A 20515-nucleotide genomic window follows, 5' to 3' on the forward strand; every position below is an offset into this window, starting at 1 on the left:
GACCAGATATAGGAGTAAAGGATCTCTGGCTTCTGTCTTGTCTGCCTCTGCGGAGTCCAACACAGACAGAGATGTTGATAATGCCAGTGGTGATGTTTCTAGAAAAATCCAGTTTCTGGAATATTATAACATAATTGTTGTATTGTTAAAAGTTACTTCTTCAGAAGCACAAGTTTGGTTTAAGGATGGAGGGATATGAATATTCTCCATCCAAATACATCTAGGAGTTTTGTTCTTTCACGTTGGCAGCTCAGATGAAGACATAAGATACAACATTTGCTATGAAATTATTTGCATGTAAGAAATGTTGCATAAGAAATTAAATTCTGCCAAGATTATCATGTTTTCGTTTTACATGTACACTTATCTCTTGCTTTTGGCTTCACAGCTTCAAAGAGATCTAAACTGCACATTTATCTCCTTTGGTAGGAGGAACGATTTTGTGCTTTCAGACAAATTTCCAGATTTCAAAATAAAGGATTCTCAAGGATAAAGTAAAACGACTGAATATTCATGGGATATTAAAATTATTTAAAAACGGAAGTAATAAACAAATTGGTAGCAAGCACCTTATGCAAAGTCGGCAACGTTTGGTGAAGAATTAGACATAAATAGTCACAAAGGCATGCACCCCACTTCATTTATATTAGTTGGATGAAGAAATGCTTTGAGCATGTGCAAACTGTTCTCTAGCATACTCGGTCAAGGTTAAGTAAAGATTTGATTTTTGGTTCATTATTGAAGCACAAGAAGAACAATGAGCCTGAAGCATGAGATGGAAGACATGGATTTTGTCAATATTTAACAAAAAACACAATTTTTCCCTAATTGTATGTGTTTATGCAGAAAGTAAAGTAAACTAAACATTGGCCTGAAATGTGTTTGGCTTTTCTCTGATGATTTTGTACATCTGTGTGTGTGCGCACACCAAGTGATACAAACAAAATAAAAAACATAACTGGAAACCGACTCATCAAAGCATTGCCCCAGAGAGATATGTTTAGCCAAACACTCCACAGGTATCTCAGTCACTAAGTCAGAATACCAGATACATATCCTTTTTGATGTATCTTATGCTTTATATCCCCAAGGACTGACCATTCACTTATTTAGCTCCTCCAAAGCATATTTGGAAAAGCACTACAATAAAAATTCAATTTGTAGATTTAAAGAAAAAGAATGTTTTCTTTACAATCTAATAGCACAGACAATATATTGTCACTTGCCCATCTTGCAAGAAAAACCCCACAGAAATTCCAATTTATGGTCACGCAGTGTAATATGTAATTTTGTTTCCATGTCGTGATATCTTTGGTTTCACTAAATTCCCAGTAGCTCAGAAAACAAGTCAGCATACAGCAGGTAGCCTGGCTGTGAATGAAAACACAAAAAGTCTATTTTTTTTTTTTTTCTGGTTGAATCAAAATGGTTACATCAGATTATTTTTAAAGCTTTTCGGTGACCAACACAGCAGAGTGATGTTCTGCTGTTTCTGCTTGTTAGACCAGATATGAACAAATATTTCCTAAACCTCCAATCATTTATTAGTCATTACAAAATCTGTTATTCATATTACAAATCTCAATCTGTCAATCACTTCAAATCAAAGAGCATAAAAGCAAGAAAGTTTTACAGTAATTAAACTGACATTTTGCAGTCACTGCTGCAAAAAAATCTGCCATATCTTCATATTGTTTATGTCAAAATGCTTGCTTAAGAAACAAAACCAAAAAAAAACCCCAAATAATTGCTAAGGGAACAAGTAGAGCTGCCCAAGGAGGCCCATAATCTAACTTTATTTTATGAGTTTCTAGATCTGGATGTACATTAAAATAGACATAATGGCATACAATGGTGTTATGCATACATGTAAATGCCAGACTGCTTTAACTGAAATGCCTGCAATAGGTCACACAAAAGAAAAAGTGCCTTGGATTATGAAATGGTAAGATCAAATAATTAAACATACATCTAGCATCATATTCTAAATGTGCCAGAAAATCACAAGAGTGAGAAAAAGAATATAATGGGTCTCTGGTGGTCTGTCTGAATATCCCTTATTACATTTGCAGTGGCTATATAGCGAATGAGTTACTGTGTCAAGACAACGTTTTCCTCGCAGAAGGCTTTGAGGCTGTGTATAAGTCTGTTTCTGTCTGTGCTGCTGCCACTGCTGTCCCTGGATTCAATAACTTCAGTAGCCTTTCACTTATAAGGCTGTATGATTCCTTGAGGGACTTTAATTGATCAGTCAGTGGTGGGCTCTTATACTGTGGCAGCCAGATGAATGGTACTGACATCGACTTCATCTAAACCACTAAAGCGTACACTCTGGGAATGTGAGAGCCCACTCATCTGTTTCTATATTCTCTCTCTAAAGACACTGAGTAAAAGATTAAATATAAAGGAAAATTCTGCTCTTTTTGGACTGGAAGTCTCCATGCTTTTCTCTTGTCAGCTAATTTCAAAAGTTGCAGAGGATTATGATTAGCTTGATTTTCCATTTGGATATTCTCACAACTGCTGAATATTGAACTGCAAGTGTTTTCCTTTAGAGGAAAGTCAGATTTTTTTGGGTGTTCATCTCATATTCCTTTTTTTTTTTTAATAAGATTTGGTTCCCCATTGTGTTCTAACAATAAAAGACTAATAGAAACTTTACACAAGTCTTTCTGAGCAATAAAATAGATTGTTTTTGTCATTGCCCTCCAAAAAAGAAATTCAAGTCACTGCAGTCATCTTTGCCTCTGACATAGCCCCCCAAAAAATCATACCCCAAAAATCCAGCAGCAATTATTGCAGCTTATTTAAAACTATAAAATTTGTTTGTAATATCAGCTCACACTGGCCTTTGTTAGATCTGCTACGCTGTAGAGTTTGTGTCTCTCTTACTGTTCATTTTAGTGAACATGCTATCAAACTGTAGCCTGTTTACACATCTGTGCAACACCAGGCAACATTTGTTAGCTGCCCATCTCTCTGTTGTTCTTTTATGTTTTATTATTTTTAAATTTAACACTTGCCTGGTGGACAACAGTTGAAAGTTAGCCATGTGGCTAAAAATTGTTCAACAAATCATTCAAAATTCAGAGCAAATTAATGCTTCACCACTACAGTAGTGGCTCTGATAGGAACATTTTTTTTGGGTTCACTTGTCCTTGTAAGAGGAAGAGTCACTGCACATCAGTACAAATGTATAATGAAACATTTCTCTTCTGATGGGAGTGGGCTCTTTCAGGATGACAATGCCTCCATCCATGTTGCATGAGGGGGTCACTGAATGATTTAATGAGTGCAAAAGTGATGTGAATTATATGATATGGACTGACAGGAGGGCTCTTCACCTCCTCAAAAAACAAATGAGGGAATATCTGGAAACCATGCTGATTAGGGCAATCAAAATGAACCGACACTAGAACGTGATGACTGTGGTGTTACACACCATCTTGACCAGTGTTCGCCTTGAACAAAAATATGAGAACATCCGCACTGATAAATACTACAGTTTCCAGTTAAATTAAACTGATTCTGTCTCTCTCAGAAGTGAGTGTTTTTCTGGATCATGCTGAGCCTGATTGTCAGCTCAGCAGGTTTACAGCATGGCAGAAATGAGTCAGTCTTTTCTGATATGGTAATCCAATTAAACACTGGTCTTGTGAGAGATCACTTTGTATTTCTCACCAGGCAACAGGAATGAATGTTTCATAAGCCAATACCTCAGTATGCTGCTGGTGTTTTTGCTGTCACAATAACAGATTTATTTTATTTTTTTTAATGTGGCTATTTAAATGGTTTTACCTGGATATATTTTTAATGTGCACTCACATCTCCTTTTAATGAGTGTTTTGGCTGTGGGAAGCTGGCAGCTGTAGTCATACGTAGCCCCTGTTATACCTGGAAAATATGCTGCAGTTAGTTGTGTTCAGCATGTAGAGGCTTTTGAGTTGGCAAAAACAGGTTACCGGCCTTTGGAGCAAACAGTATGATTTGAATCATTATTAATTCATATGGTGTCTCTATTGAGTGCCCCACAACCTCTGTTTTTTTTTATGGCTGCTGCTGTTTCTGCGGTTGGGCCCTCTGGCCAGAACCTGAGTCTGTTTTCAGTGTTTTGATCTGTCTCTACGTTTGCCAACTAAAAAAGGCTGACTAGCTGCACGCTGCATGAGGCAGTCTGAAAATACACACTGGATTTTTTATTTTTCATTTTTTGTGTTCCCTGTCCTGTGGTGTAAGCCCACTAAAGCTGGATGCACTTCATGACTTATTGGATACCGGAGTGCATCTGTTCAACAAGATGATCAGGGAGTAACATCTGATTTGATGCTAATTCAATTGAACATTTATGGTTACTAAGGTCTGTGAAGTGCATTTGTTTGAACTCCGCATTTGGGGTTTAAATTAGCAGGTACTCACTGTAGTTTGCTGTGTAATTCTTATATTAAAGCTGTTAATAATTTCAGTAATTATGCGTTTTCTTCTACACGATATCAGCTTCCTCAGCAGACATGTAGGAATGCACATTGCTTATAACTGTATAAACTACTGTGATTACTGTGTCATTAATAAATATATGATTTTATGCTTTATATTATATTGTTATCAGCATCAACATCAGTTTGGAGTAGCTAACTATGAAATAACCCATATTACCCCAGTTAAGGTGATGCCATTGATATTCAAGACTTTGTGGCTTGTCTTGTTTATCAGATCCTTTGATGAATTGACCTCATGCACCTTGAGGAAGACTCAGTAGATTTCATTTTGCAAACAATACTAGATATTCTTTGACCTTCACTGTTTCTTTTGGCTGCTTAATGATGCATTTTATGTTTATGCATTCATGCATCATGCATTTTGAAATGCTTGAAATCAAACCAGAAATATGTTAGTGGTATGAGTCTAAACCTTTATTAACAATACAAATAATACACACTGTTACATTAATAGCTTTACATCCTAGCTGATATACTTTTAGATGTAACTGCTGTGCTTTGACAAAGCAGGGTGTAGTGCTAAAATTTATGTTATTGCCTCTAGTGCTTTGTGGTGTTAAGGAGTTGTTGTTATGTGCTTTCAGTTTGTTGTTTGAGAAGAAATGAACAGTCTTGGAAATCTTGGAAAGATGTGTACAAAAATTTTGCAACAAATAGAATCACCTTGTACCAGGACCTCATTCTTTGTATTACCTCAGTGAATGCTTTTGGACTCGTAACAGCTGTCTGGTTGAGATCGAAATGAATTGATGCATCATGTGCATCAACTTTGGCACTTTAAGAAGTATTTCTCTCTTTTGCAGTCAGGTCTTCCAGTCAGCATTAGAATGAATGCTACATTTCTCCTTTTCATGTATTCTCTGTCATGCTTCTATTACTGTACGTTGTGCTTGACTGACCAGGTGATCCTGCTACAGCCAGTCATGCAGCTGACAGCAGGAACAGTGCGTTGTCCTGGATGCCTCCCCACCTGCATGTTAGATCAATTGTTTGATTGCTGTAGAGGCTGAAAGCAACCTGTGGCTTTCCTCTAACCCATATGATCAGTTCTGTGATAAGAACAACAGGAGAGCACTTACCCAGTGATTGCCAACAAGTTTTTTTTTTTTTTTTTGGTACAGAAATGAATGTACAGTTCTGTTCCATAAGGTTCAGTCTGCAGTGGCATTTCTCAAGGGCTTTCTGAGAAATGACCTGATTTATTTTGGGTTGCAGGACAAATTGCATCCTGCTTTTAATATATATGTGGCCTAAATAAGAACATGTTTTGCAGAAATCAGCAAAACTGTACACGTAACTTAAAATGTCAGATTGACCATAAAACTAGTCAGAGATAGACTTTTTAAGGAATAATTAATGCTCAAATGTGTCCATACAACATGCATATCATCAGAGTTTTTCATGTTAGCCATGCAAAGTGAGTGAGGCTGACATTTTGAATTAAACAGATAATGTTTTTATCCCTGTAGGATTCTCATAAATGTCTTACTGATTTTTCTGTTTCATGTAACTGTTTCACAACATAAAAAAACTTATAAAAATCAAGATTGAAGCATTACTCATGAGCACATTTTATAAATAAACTCAGCATCTGTGGTTCTCTTTTTTTCCTGTCTGCCTTTTGTCATTGTGTTAACACTAAATAAATAAATAAATTAGAAGCTAGTGGGCAATGTGACAGGAAAAATAAGCAAATTAAAAGAAGAGTGCATCTGTCATCTCTTCCTTTTTTGCATCAGAGGATTCACGCTTTGCAAAGTCTTTCATTGTAAATTAAAATTGGCACATAAAATAAATGACGAGTTTACTGACTTAAAGTGCGCTGAACTTCACAGCACACTAAGTTTACAGTAGGTCAGTCTGATTTTAGTAGAGCTCCTAAATGATCCAGCCCTTTCTTCTTCTTTTTTTTCTGCACTTTCTTAAGGTTACACAACCACTATAATTAATGCAAACCAGGGTTATAATCGTTTTGGATTTTACATGATAGTTTAGTTTTAGTTAGTTTTTACTTTTTTCTCTCTAATTCAGTTAGTTTTTATTAGTTTTCAGAGTGGTTTTGCTCGTTTTTATTAGTTTTTATTTTTGGTTTTATGCTTAGTTTTAGTTAGTTTCAGTATTAGTTTTAGTATTTTCATACTTAATCAGGTACCCTTTAAATAAATAAATTCAGCAACCAACTGTTCACAGACAGCAGCACTACATGCTAAATGTGTGTAATATTAAGGACACACATGAACATCAACAGGGAGAAACAAAGAACAATATGAACTCTAAAACTTGATAAATTCTACAATAAACTCCACAATAAAGTTCAGCCTCAGTGCAGTAAATTAATAACAGCTACATGTGGTGTTTGACAAAAACAAACTCTTTGAAGGAGTCAAAGCTCAAATCCAGCTGCATCCTGATGTTCTCACCACCTGATGCTGCTTCTGTTTTGGAGCTAGCTTGGTTAGATGCTCGCTGATTAGACTTGTAGGGTCTTTGCGGCCTTTGTAGCCTACGGAAGTGTCCGACCTCATGTCAGCATTTATGCATGTATAGCTGGATTGCGTGTGTTAATTACCTTGTGGTTGTGTGCTGGGGTTTTTTTGGTCCTTGCTCTTTGTGCTCAGTTTTTAGGGTGCAAACATATTTGTCCCTGTTTTTTCACTTTCTTCATTCCTTCACGTCCATTCCCATAGTTTCAGCAGCTCCCTCCAAGAATTTGCTGACATTTGTGAGTCCTTATATTGATGCTTTGATTATTAGTCCTGATTGTTATTATCTGACTGATAAAGTAGCCGGAAACGCACAAGGAGTAAACACAACGTTGTGGCTGCGTGGACCCGACGAGTCGTCACGTTTCTCTGGAGGTGCAGGCCAGGATGCCTTGTAGGATGAGAGCGGTTTCCGTAGCTGCCTTGTGTGCGCTTCTCAGGTCTACTTTGATGTTGGTGTTTTTTTTCCTGACTAAGAAGTGTTCCGTACATCATCCACAACATCATCCACAACAAGACACTCGCTGCTATCTGTGCTATCATAGTTTAAAAAAAATAAAATAAAATAAACCTCCACATGGGACTTTGCGGCTTTCTCTGCAGACCGCTGTCGGTACTTTGAGGAGCAGCGCGGTGCGCGCGCGCACGCACGGAGTTGCCCGATGGCGTTCCGAGCTTAAACTCGGAGAGCGGAAAAAATGATTTCATATCAATCCACAAGACTTTAAAAAAAAATGACAATATCTGTAATTTCAGTTAGTTTTAGTTAGTTTTGTAAACTCACAATTCAGCTTTAGTTAGTTATAGTTTTTTCCTTTTAATTTTAGTTTTTATTTATTTCAGTTAACGACAATGTTTTTTCAATTTCAGTTTTCGTTATTTCGTTCGTTTTCGTTAACTATAATAACCCTGATGCAAACACAAGTTGTAGACACACAACAGGGTTCAAACATGAAAGCCATAATTCATAATGTGAAGAACAGTAAAACTTCCTGTTTCTGACATTTGGTGTCTGTAACCCATTGCTAGCCCATTCATGTTATGTGTCAGTTTAGACTTTTTAAAAGATATATATCTATAGCTGCACTTTTTTTGTTTGTTTGTTTTTTGCTATGTGTGAATTATCTAAATTTCCTTAATATCCCCAATTTAGGATTCCACTGAAGACACTGAAAGAAGTGGTTTTTCTGACTCTCAGTTCTTTTAATTACAATCCAAACAATAACTAGTTTTCCAAGATGGTGTTAATAAAGTTAAAGCTCTATCAACTAAATACATTAACTGGTTAGGTCCATTGATTTGCCTTGTTTTCATCTGCAATAACTATAAACAATCATTTAAGAGTTTGAGTGAGCTTTAGCTCATAAATGAGGCAACAGAACTTTTGTAATAAAGTAAGAGTATGTATAGTATTAGGTTTTGTCCATGCTACCAGACTTACCAAAAAAATGCAGCTGATGCCATCGTAATTGGTCATATTTGATTTTAATTAGTTGAATGTATAAATAAATAAAATAAACAAAGTCAGTTGATAATGTCTAAATTATTATCAGCTCAAGAGTGACCACATATAGATTTAGGTTTTGTGTTTTGTGACCCACTGCTAATCCCGGTCATAATGCTTGAACACACCTTAACAACTTCAGCCCTCTAAAAGCTGGTGTACCCTGCAGCCCTATGACAGCTGGGGTAGCCACCCCCCACCCCCGCGACCCTGAACAGGATAAGCAGAAGAGGATGGATGGATGGATGGGTGGATAGATGGATGGATGGAGTTCTGAGTAGGTTCTGGTTGCATTTTGGCATTAATCAATCAAGGTTCGATGAATGTGATCGGAGAGCAGAGTGGTTCACTTCGGAATGCTATTGATTGGCTGAAGGGTCGGGCCTTGTGCCAGTTCTCATTAGTGGTCTCTGTCCTTTCACCTCTGTTTGTCTCTCATTTTTCCCTGCTGCTGATGTTTGTGCCTGCTGATTTAAACTGATGGCATTTCTAAGTGCTTTAATAGAAATGTATTGATCACAGGGCTCATGAACCATTTATCTGGCTACATGGATCTCACACAGAAGACAACAGGCAACCTTTCTTTTGGATGTATGTGTTGCAGTTTATAGCTTTCACGCTACTGTTCTACAGCAAACTATGCATCATTTTCTTGTGAAACCTTTGTGTTTCATGTAAGCAGTCTGAATTCAGCCCTGGCTTGAGGGACTAAGGCCTATCAGTAAAAACAAATAAAGGAGATAACTGCTGAATGGTTATTGCAGACAGACCTTAGTCCATTTAGGTCAATCAATCTAAATTTTCACCCACAGCTTTAAAGAGTTTATCTCTAGTTTTCCAGTTTTTTAATACACTTTCTCTGGTTTCATTGTTTCCCAGAGCCCATGCCCGCTATGCAGAGGCCACAGTAATCACACAGTTCATTGTTGTTCCTTACTTGGCTGACCCCCATAGCCTGCTCTCTGACCTCTCACCCCTTCCCCACAGCATGGTATCTATAGGTCGAGCCTCACAGTCAGTGACCTTGGCTAGCATCTCCAGTTTTAATCAGTGCTTGTCTCCACATGGGGAGTCCAAACTAGCTGCTTTCTGCACCTTAATGAGTCTACAGTACCAGACTTACACGCAGTCTGTGCTGTAGCTTCCTTTCCTTCTTTTTGCATCATGGTGTCACTGTGGCCTTTGCTTTCATAATATTTAACACATTTTCAGGTTTACAACTGACTCAAGCAAAAAAAAACAACAAAACAAAACACACTTTTGCTTTGTTGTGCTGCCCAACTTGACTGGCACAATCTATTTAATTCAGTTGTAAAAGGTGGAGAAAATCATTTAGATTCTTGCGATTGCTCTTCAAGTTGCACTTAACCTGTTTTGACCTTGATGTTTATTATATGTGATCTGTATATCGTATTAAGTCATTGGTAGTTGTGTGACTTTTGCATTTGTTTAGATTTGCAGTTGTTGTTGTGTCTGATGCTCTCTGGAAAAAAGCTGTTTTTTTTTTAACCTCAGTGAGACTTACCTAGAGAATATGGCAGAGTGGAGATGCATACAGAAAAACTATATAAATGAAGCACATCAGCGTTCAGAGCACCACAGAAGTGTGAGAGGATTTAAAAAGCTTTTAGTGTGACATCTAGCACTGTCTTTGAGTTAATGCAGTTATATTGTTTCAGTGTAGAGCGTTATTAATCCATTACATACATTATTTAACATGTGTAATGACTAATCAGTTAATGCTGTATTTGTTTTCCCTCACAATAAGGTAATTTACAATGACTGTCTTTGCCCATTACCCCTCTAGGGATCACCTATTGTCCGTGTGCATCTATCTCTTAACAAAGTTTGAATATTCTGCCAAAGCTATTCCAACTTTTGAAATTAACTTTGACCGGGGGGGGCGTGCTGGTGGCTTAAAGATAATCACATCAAGGGCATGGAGCCTGACCTGTTTTTGCATCAGTAAGTTTCTGCTCGCTGAAAAGCACTTAATCGTCAATTGTTGTCTTGGCTTTTGTGAGAATGTGAATAGCACCTTATTGATTGGGAGCAAAATGTTTTTAATGTTGTAGATGAGATTTCAGGATTGCTAGCTAATGGGAAGATGGAGGCTTGCTGCAATTTATTTTCGAGAAGAGCTCCAAATTGGAAAATCTTTATAGACATAATTAAGGCTTATCTGAAAGGATTGTCAAAACTTTTCAGATGCTGTTTTTATTTATTTATCTCACCTGCACAGTAGTGTTTGTTAGGTATAAATACACAAACATGCACAGCATTGTGATGAGTCTATGCCAAAAAGTAATGAATATAAAATAAAGAGCTGTATTGATGTTTGATCAAAGCTAATGACAGTTTAAAAAAATGCCCTTGTAATTGACACTGCAATGTTCTGCCACGTAAATAAGGAGTTTAGAGGTATTAATAAAGTAATTTTCTTAAAGTATGTCTGTTAGCCTTACCCTAATGGAATGCCTTCTTTTTTTGTCCTCTGATTGGGATTATGGGTCAGTGGATTGTGCGTGTCATTCGAGGATAGGGTATGTGGACGAGTGAAGCTACATGGGCTGCATGGTCATAAAGTCAGCCTCCTCCACTTGAGGCGTGATTTGGATATGAAGTAGCCATGGTGTTTCAAACAAGACTTCACCATAACAGGAAATTAGTACTAGTAGGTCTCTCCTTATAGCTGAATAGACATGGAAGCACACGCCGAGCAAACATTGTTCGATTTTCTGTAGGGCCAAATTCATGTACTGACAAAACAATATTCTCTGTTGAGCCTTTTCTTCAGCATTGTGCTTTATACTGTGTTTGAAATTGTATGAGTACCTTTTTGTAATTCAATTCTAAAAGGTAAACTTTAATCCATTCTGTGCTTAATATACACATAAAGTGAAATATTTCAAGCCTTTATTTGTTTTAATTTTCATGATTATGGCCAATAGCTCTCATTGTTCAAATATTTATTCCTAAATTTGAGTGAATCAATATTCAAACAATTTAATCTCTCAATCTACTACACATAACTGCAATCATGAGGAAGACTGCTGACTTCACTGTTATGTAGATAACCATCATCAACAACCTCCACAAAGAGGGTCAGCCCAAGAAGGTTGTGGCTGGAAAGGCTGGCTGTCCACAGTGTGCTGTATTGAAGCATGTTAATGGAAAGTTGACTGGAAGTCAAAAGTGTGGTAGGAAAAGGTGCACAAACAACAGAGGATGGTGTCAGATCATCAAGAGCCACCATGCACAGATGTCTGCAAGAAAGGGAGCCAGAGACAACATCTCTAATCTGGGCTAAAGAGAAAAAAAAAACTGGACTCCTGCTTTTCAGATAAAAGTAAATTTTGCATTTCATTTGGAAATCAAGGTCCTAGAATCTGGAAAAATTCAAGGTGTTTGACATCCAGGGTGAAGTTTCCACAGTCTGTGATGATTTGGGGTGCCAGGTCATCTGCTGCTGTTGGTGATGGTTGGTCCACTGTGTCTCACAGTCCAAAGTCAACACAGTCCTTTACCAGGGGAGATTAATGCATCTCAGGCTTCCATCTGCTGACAAGTTTTATGAAAATTCTCATTTCTTTTTTCAGCGGGACATAGCACCTTCCCACAGAGCCAATGCTACTACCAAATAATTTGCAGACAATGTTATTAATGTGTTTAATTGGCCGGCCAAAGTGCCTGACCTGAACCCCACAGATGCTGAGTATTGTCAAGAAGATTAGAAACACCCTACCCAAGAATACAGACTAGCTGAAGGCCGCTATGAAAGATTCAATAACACATCAGCAGTGCCACAGGCTGATCGCCTCCATGCCACGCCGCGCTGATGCAGTGCTTTGGTAAAGGAGCCCCAATCAATTTATTATTTGGATAGTTTATACCATATTGTATCAAATTTTAAAAAAAAGCTGCTAGTGCAACTTTTTTAGCTTTTTGGTAAATATCCTTATTTGCTCTCTCTATGTAGTAATATGGGGCTACCACCTGCAACTGGTTAGTTTAGCCTGCAAAAAACACTGGAAACACAGGAGCAACAGCTAAGTATCATTTCCCCTTGGAATGTCAAATTCCCAGAAAGGCTGCAACTGACAATAAGTAATCCATATGACAAGTATACTGAGTATACTAAGTACATGCATTTTCTCTTAGAAAGGAGAAGCTGAAAAAAGAGCAAGTAGTATAACTAAACAAACAACAACTATGGTTGCTTATACCCCCCCACACACACACACACAACAAATAATAAAAAAAATCTCGCTCATTAGATTTAAAGTCCAGATTAATTTGGGATTTGTAGAGAATGGGCTATTGAAAGAGCATTTTCACTCACAATCAGGTGATTTTCAATGATTGCCCGTGCTCATGCTCACCCACCTCCTCCACAAAAGGTTGAACATTGTTTTTAAAAACACATTTGTAAGCATCACAGTTGCACTGCGCACCATGTTCATTCATCACCATTAAAAAAAGGGCACTTTAGTTTGTTTTTAGTCAGTCCCACTGCTGCCATAATTAGTCACAAAAGGGTATTTAAAAATGGTTTGCATCCTGTAGCATCCTGTATGATTTATTTCTTAAAAGGTAAACGTCAGTCTGTTGTACAGTAGGACGTTGAGATCATCTGTTTTAGAAAGTAACCTTTGTCTTTAGGATCATTTTTGAAAGAATTACATCTTTTGTGGAGTCACATGGGAATAGGGCAGAGTATCAAAAACATGGTAGGGCATTCAGAGAGGCTCAGTGGTTGACATTTTTGACTCCCTGCATGAAGGCCCTGGGTTTGTCCCCTTCTGCTTGGGAGATCCAGCTTCTCCCACAATCAGAAAGTATGCTAGGTTAATTCTCCTGTTATTGTGCCCTTGACCAAAGTACTGACTTACACCTGGAATTGGTCCCCAAGCGCTCCATGGCAGCTACCATTGCTCCTTATACATGGATTATAGGTTTTATTGCAAAGGATGAATAGATCTTCTTATGCAATGCTGCTTTAAATATTTTAATGTAATTTTTGAATAATCCCCAAATATGTCAAACTTAGCATTATTACAAAAAACATACACTGTATACAAACCACATATTTAGAGCCCTGTTATTTCTAGCTATTATTGTTGTGGTGAGAAATAGTTCAGGCTGTCACACACATTCTAACCAATGTGTTTCTTTGTGCTTCCAGTTCATGTGAAAGCAGGAACCTGTGAGGTAATTGCCGCACATCGATGCTGCAACAAGAACAAGATCGAAGAGAGATCCCAGACTGTCAAATGCTCCTGCTTCCCCGGACAAGTGGCAGGAACAACAAGAGCAGCTCCATCTTGTGTAGATGGTATGCCAAGGTTCTCATTACATTTTTTGGTAATGATTTGTGACCCAATTCTGATTAGGGGAAGAAATGTGGCACAGTGTAAACCTGTCACACCTGTCACTGTGTCTCAGTGCTCATTTCACTGATCATTTGGCACAGGGAGCTTCTTGTGCCAAAGAAGCAAAAAATACAATGTTGAGATTTTCGTGATCCTGCTGTTGTATGACCCAAAGGCTTCATAATCTTCAAATCAAATCACTTACCTGTTCATTCACTCAGCTCTTTGTCTGCTGTTGAAGTTATATCAGAGATGTTCAGTAGAGCAGACAGAAGGCCAGGTCATTTAAAACCATGTCAAAAGTGGCCTCAGTTACAGGTGAATCGATCGCTATCTCCTCTTTTCACTGTAATATCTCTGACAAGGCTTCCTTATTTTGACAGCTCTCCCCTCGCTTTAGAAATGTCAGGGAAAGCTGGTTCTACCCTATAGGCTTCCTTGAAGCAACAAAAAAATCTTGACACATCAGCCTTCTGCATGGTTTTCGTTCTCCTCCTACACACAAACATCCATCCTCCACACACCTGAACACACCTGTTCACAACTCTCACTGGCTTGACATTGACCCATGCCCTGTAATTCAGGCCTGAAAACACTCCAGGGCAGGACTGACAGTTCTCCACTGCCAGCTAGAGAGAGATCAAAATGCTCCCGTTAATCACTGTGCTGTATATAGAAGTCAAAGGCACTTGCTGTTACTTCAGTAAGGGCCGAACTGAGCTACATATTTAAACAGCATGTTGATAATTGTTTTTTTGTTTTTTTTTTGTTTTTTGGGGGGCCGGGGATTGCTATTTCTTTTCTTTTACTGTACTTTGGCTTTTATTTTCCTCACAGCATCCATAGTTGCACAGAAGTGGTGGTGCCAGATGCATCCCTGCATGGATGGAGAAGAGTGTAAAGTGCTGCCAGATCTCAAAGGATGGAGCTGCAGTACAGGAAACAAAGTTAAGACAACTAAGGTGTGTTAAATTCTGTGTTTGAGAGTTAAAAAAAAAAATGTGTTCACTCCTTCATAAAATTTCTTAAACCCACACAATGACAAGAAAGTCACAACCTAAAATAATTTGACCCTAGAAAAACAGAGAAGTGCTAAGTGAATAAGAAAAAAAGGTAGAGAAAACACTGAAAGTTTTTTTTTATTAACTTCAGATGAGTGAGATCAGAGTAGGCAGAGTAGAAGGCAGCAGGAGAGGAAGATGTGACTCACAGGGGAGAATCAGTGAAGTGTATCTTGAAGCGATCACCTTCCACACTAGAAGGGGTGAGTTAAGTTCAGCTGTCTATTTACCTGCAGCCCCATTTTGTTGTCTAACTACAGTCAGTTTATTATATTTTACTTAAGCTACTAATTTGGTTGAGGTGTTTAGCAGAGAGCAGGATGTTCTAGTGAAGTGAATGTACTCTCCCATGCAGTATAGTTAAAGCCAAAGAATTCTGGTACTTGTTGGTCTCAGTACAGTTTATTTGGGCATATCTGAACTCCAATGCAATTGTATGCAGGAAGCAGGAAACCAGAGGACCACTCGCTCAGTGTGAATACACCAGAAATTACCTGCTCTTTTCCCACCTAGGCACAATCAGATATCATTCAAACATTGTAGGGAGATGTCAAGTTCAGGTGTGTTTAATGTTTCATCCAACTGTGTCAGCGTTGGAGTGAAAGCTGCCAGTTTAATGCTGTTTTGGACTGAATCACTCAATCAGGCCATCTGGAAAGGCCTGCTTCCAAATAAAGAGGGCAATAAAAAACATGGTATTGTACGCTCACTGGACATTTTATTAGATACACCTTGCCAGCGCCAGTTTGGACTCCCGTTTGCCTTCACAACTGCCTTACTTCTTTGTGGCATAGATTCAACAAGCTGCTGGAAACATTCCTCAGAGATTTTGGTCTGTAACATAATAACATCATGCAGTGGCTGCAGATTTGTTGGCTGCACATGACTCCATTCCACCACATCTTCTCTACTGGACTGAGATATGATAACTGTGGAAACCCTTTGAGTAGAGTTAAATCATTGTTACTTTCCAGAATCCAGCATGAAATGATTTGAGCTTTGTGACATGGCATGTTATTCTGTTGGAAGCAGCCATCAGAAGATGGGTACACTGTGGTCATAAAAGGATGGCCATGGTCAGCAAGAATACTCAGGTAGGCTGTGGCATTTAAGTAATATGCAGTTGGTACTGAAGGATCCAAAGTGTTTAAATGACCCTTTTTATTCTTGGTTTGAACTTAAGTAAACCAACTTCATCTTCTGCCTAGCTGCCATGTGATTGGCTGATTAGATATTTGTATTAAGAGGAAGTTGAACAGGTGTAACTAATAACATTACATCAGATATCAAATTAAGAAATGAAGAATAGATCACATTCATATATTGATGATAGGTATGTCAACATGTATAGAAATATATACCCTGATCTACATTTATCAGTCATAACAAATTTATATAGAAAAATCAAGCATTCATTGAAAGGCCTTCATTGTATTATTAAATGACCTGAGATAAATACAGTAAATTTTGGTGTCATTTTAGGTCCTGTTAAGCAACATTAAAAAGTAATGTGGATTTAATCAGAAGTAATTGTATCATTTTTTTCCCCTTTGTGACATTCAGAATTGGTTCCTTCAAATTTTCTGTTAAATAGAATGTCATTTTTTAGGGATTTAAGTGATCATTTGACTTATTTTAAATTAAATTTTAAATTAAAAATTAGTGCACGTGACACATATCCACTGTTAATCATGAAATTAACTCAGGGTTTTGATCGCAAAATGACATCTGAGCTTATTTTAGGGCGGCCAGACTGCGAAATATTTTGTGACAAAATTCTTCCTAAATATTAATGATGTGTTGTATTAATATATGCAATAATACATTTGTCTTTTTTGTGTAATTTGTGTAAATTGTGTAATTACAGGGTGAAAGAGTGATTCAGATATTCTTTTATATGAATAGAATAAACAAATACAGTCATCATAAAACTCTGTACTGTCAGTTGGTACAGTATTTTAGGTGAGAAATGAAATATGCAAACATACAGCACATGACAATTATCACATCTGTAATAGACAGTGTGATTGTACACTACTGAGTTCCTTGGTACAAGATGGAAATTGCAGCCTCTGATGAGTTACAAAATGTTTCAGATGACTGATCACATCCATCTACCGTGTATCCATCTCATCCTCAAGGTTTTAGCATTAAGGTTAAGTGAAAGCAGGCTCGAGTCACACGCTGCCTTTGAATAGCCTTGCATATGACTTCAAAAGTGCAAGAGAAAAGCAAAACAAAGGCGAGCAAAGGCAGGAGAAAGACAAACAAACAAACAAATATCCCCCCAGGAAGCAAAATTGTCGAGTGGGATGTGCTGAAGCAGCCAGGAGGGCTCAGGCTGTAGCACTTCTAGAGATTAATAGAGGTTATCTGGAAGTGTGTTTTGGGTTTGAGGGTGTGGTGGACCTGAAGTGGATGGTAGGTGAGGGTGGAGGGGGGGCACAGAGTAGGCCCTTTGCCATCCATCACGGTCCACTGTTTGACTCACCAAACGCCTGTAGTTGAGCTGCTTCTTCCATTATTCATGCCTACAGGAGGCCTGGATGAAGCAGAGCTTTTTATTTTAGCCGGGTTAATAATTCATGCCCTCTCACACAGCCACGGGAAAGCAGAAACAGAGGCACAGACGAGCAGGGGTCCAGGTGGCTAGTAGAACCCGTCAGAACCTCGACTCCTTTTTTGATTAGGGAGTCAGCGGGGGTCACGCCACGCTCATGGCCTTGCTGCCTCCCACAGAGAGACAGCCAGCGATGGCTTGTGTTTGCTAGAGGGCTCTGTACCCGAGTGTCTTGACAATTAACATCATTCTGAGGAATGAGGGGAGGGTTTCCTGAGGACTGAGCTCAGGTTCTTAAGTGTGGCGTTGGTGCAGTAAATCTGTGACGTCTATTACTCTCTGATAGAAATTCCAGCAAATGAATCTTAAAGTAGTATTTCAAAGATACAAAAATCAAACCGTTTATGTCTTGGTTCCAACTTAGGTTAAAAGACATAAACCTTAGTGAAAAATACATTCTACATCCCCTTTTTATACAATATACAGTATGGAAGCTATGTGAATTGAAGATTGTTCAAGCATGTCACGTGATTTCTTAAGCAATCTGTTTTAGGTCTGTGTAAGCTAACTAGTGACAGCATACAGTATGAACATTTTTACATAAATGAGTTCATGTCCTTTCAGTACACTGGGCTAAAAGCTAGTGTGTGTAAAATTAAGTCCAAAAACATTCGGATACCCATTTATGTATTTTGGCATTTAACTCCATGCACAGAAAGTGAAAGGTTAGAAGTTACCTGGTTTTACGTACACTGTATTTTGGTGTCTTTTAGCTTATTGTTTGTTTTTTTTAAGACTTGCAATTTTGCTGCTTTTATCAGTGTTTTTCCAAAACCAGCAGGCAGGAATTTTTTAGCAAAAAAATGCAGGTAACCCAACTGTTGTCTACAAAACTCCTTTAAGACTGAGCTTAGTGTAAACTCTGCAGTCTGAGTTATATTTTATATTTAGCGTGTTAAGGGTCCAAAACAGACTTAGCAGTACATATCATCCTTTTCATTTTTTCTCTCTATTGAGCTGCTGTAATGCACAAATTTCCCCGTCGTGGGATCATTAAAGTTTTATCTTATCTTATCTTATACCTCCTACAGTAGTTTGTTCCCAGCAGAGGCATTTCGATTAGAAAAAAATAAATTGGTGTCATTTCACCTTATGATGAAGTCATATCAGTAAAGTAGATGTCTTAACACCTCTCAGGACAGCTCCAGTCGTTCCCTCTTTCTCTGCATGTCCAGAAGCAGCTAGTGTTATAGTCCTGCTCGTAATGTCAGGAATTATAACCTCGGCTGCTCCCGCTTTTCACTTCTCATCAATCAGAAGACAGAAGGCAAAAAAAAGAAAGAAAGAAAAGACACAGATCCTTTCCACTTGACAGGTGCCGCTTGTAGAGAATGTGCTGAAACGTGTTGATGGATGGCTGTCCAAGAGAGATTTCTTTTCACAACAAAAATATGAATATATGGCTTATAAGCTCTACTGCTACTACTGTGTTGAGTGTATGCACTCTAGCTTTAATGTTTCAGGCAAATTATAGGTGCAGAAAATGATTAATGACCTTAGGTTGAATTCAATGATTTCTGAGATCCCGGATGATATCCACATGAGAGCATAAGTTTGTTTCTGGCCAAAACATTCTAATCTAAAGAAAAAAAAAAGTATTTTTAGAACAACAGAAAACAAACAAGCATGAAAAAAAATATTTTAAATAGATGGTTTATACCTAAACACTGAGGTAATGCTAGTCAAGCGGGCTTCCTTTCCACAGACCAGCCTTGAACTTAACTCTGATCTTTTACCTCTCTGCTATCTAGGCGCTCCATACTGTCTCCTTATGTTTAAAATGCACTTTGAACCTTTTCTTCAAACAACTAACTGACATATGAAAGTGCTTGTAGTATTTAGTTGATTGAAGGTGCATATGTGCAATGCAGCCTTCACACAAAGAAGTGCTAAACTTTCTTTTTTTTTTTATTTAAATGGAATCAAATTGTTTGTTAACTATATTGTCAGTCAGAATAGCATGTTAATAAAACTGGTATTTAGAGTTAAAAGGCAGGAAAATGCTCTAAGAATGTTTAATCAATAGATAGCTCAGAAAGATGAGCTAAATAATTCTAATTACGATTGATTTACTTTTAAAAGCATTGCTGGAGGCTGACATCAAGTCTGTAATTTGTGATCTTAGAGCACAATGAAAACTCAAGAATGGTCCAATATTTTTCAAGGGGAGTAAAAAGTCTGTTAAGATGCTTACGAGTATGACAATGGCAGACACACAAATGTGCACATGCACACACACACACACACGTGCTTCAGTAGCTCCCCATCAAAGGTGGAGTCTTAGTTTGTCAATGGGACTTTGAACCTGTGGCTGACCAGTCAAGTGTGGTCTTTCATTCTGAAGCAACTTAAGCATTAAACCCTGAGGAGCTGCCTTCTGCTGATTCCCCTTTGTGTTTATTCCCCAGTAACCATCACAGTGACACCCAGAAAACCACTGAATGCTAATTGCCTTGATAAGCTTATGCCAGGCTTCAAGTTTTTGTGGCTGCAGACATTTTGCTTTGGTTTCCTTCTATGATTTTTCTCTCTTTTACTTGTCCCTTAAGAGGTGAAATGCCCCTCAAAAGCAGCTTCTGCAGTCACAAATGTGTTCATACTTTTATTTTTCTTTTACAATAGACATCTTAAATATATAAAATAAGTTGCAGTGCTTTCACAGTTACTGTGTAATGAAGTTAACTGCCATAATTCAATTTTAAATATTGTGTCAGTAATGTATGAGATAATATTATAAATAAGGATGTAATTCGTCATAAAAGAAAAAGGCTGGGTGGACGGTAGATTTATTTGCAGACCCAAATGCAGGATGCAGGAGGGAAACATTAATGAGCTTTTAATGCTGATAAATCTTAGATCTAAGTCTGAAGTCCAGGGATAAACAGAGGGCAAAACCAGGGAATCCAAAAGTCACTTGAAATGTACAAGAAGCACAATGAACACAGAATACCAATACAGTGAATACTGTACTACAAGGAC

At 37.9% G+C, this 20515-nt stretch overlaps 1 protein-coding gene across 1 annotated transcript in view; it reads left to right on the forward strand.

Moving 5' to 3' along the window:
- Positions 1 to 20515, forward strand: part of tafa3a (TAFA chemokine like family member 3a) — a 95577-nt gene that overhangs the window by 71773 nt on the left and 3289 nt on the right. Inside the window, exons 3-4 of the mRNA XM_030729721.1 lie at positions 13669 to 13818; positions 14693 to 14817. Of these exons, the coding sequence (XP_030585581.1) occupies positions 13669 to 13818; positions 14693 to 14817 (275 nt within the window). The remainder of the gene's footprint in view (positions 1 to 13668; positions 13819 to 14692; positions 14818 to 20515) is intronic.

The sequence above is a fragment of the Archocentrus centrarchus genome, chromosome 5 (genome assembly GCF_007364275.1).
Source record: "Archocentrus centrarchus isolate MPI-CPG fArcCen1 chromosome 5, fArcCen1, whole genome shotgun sequence".
Lineage (NCBI taxonomy): Eukaryota > Metazoa > Chordata > Actinopteri > Cichliformes > Cichlidae > Archocentrus > Archocentrus centrarchus.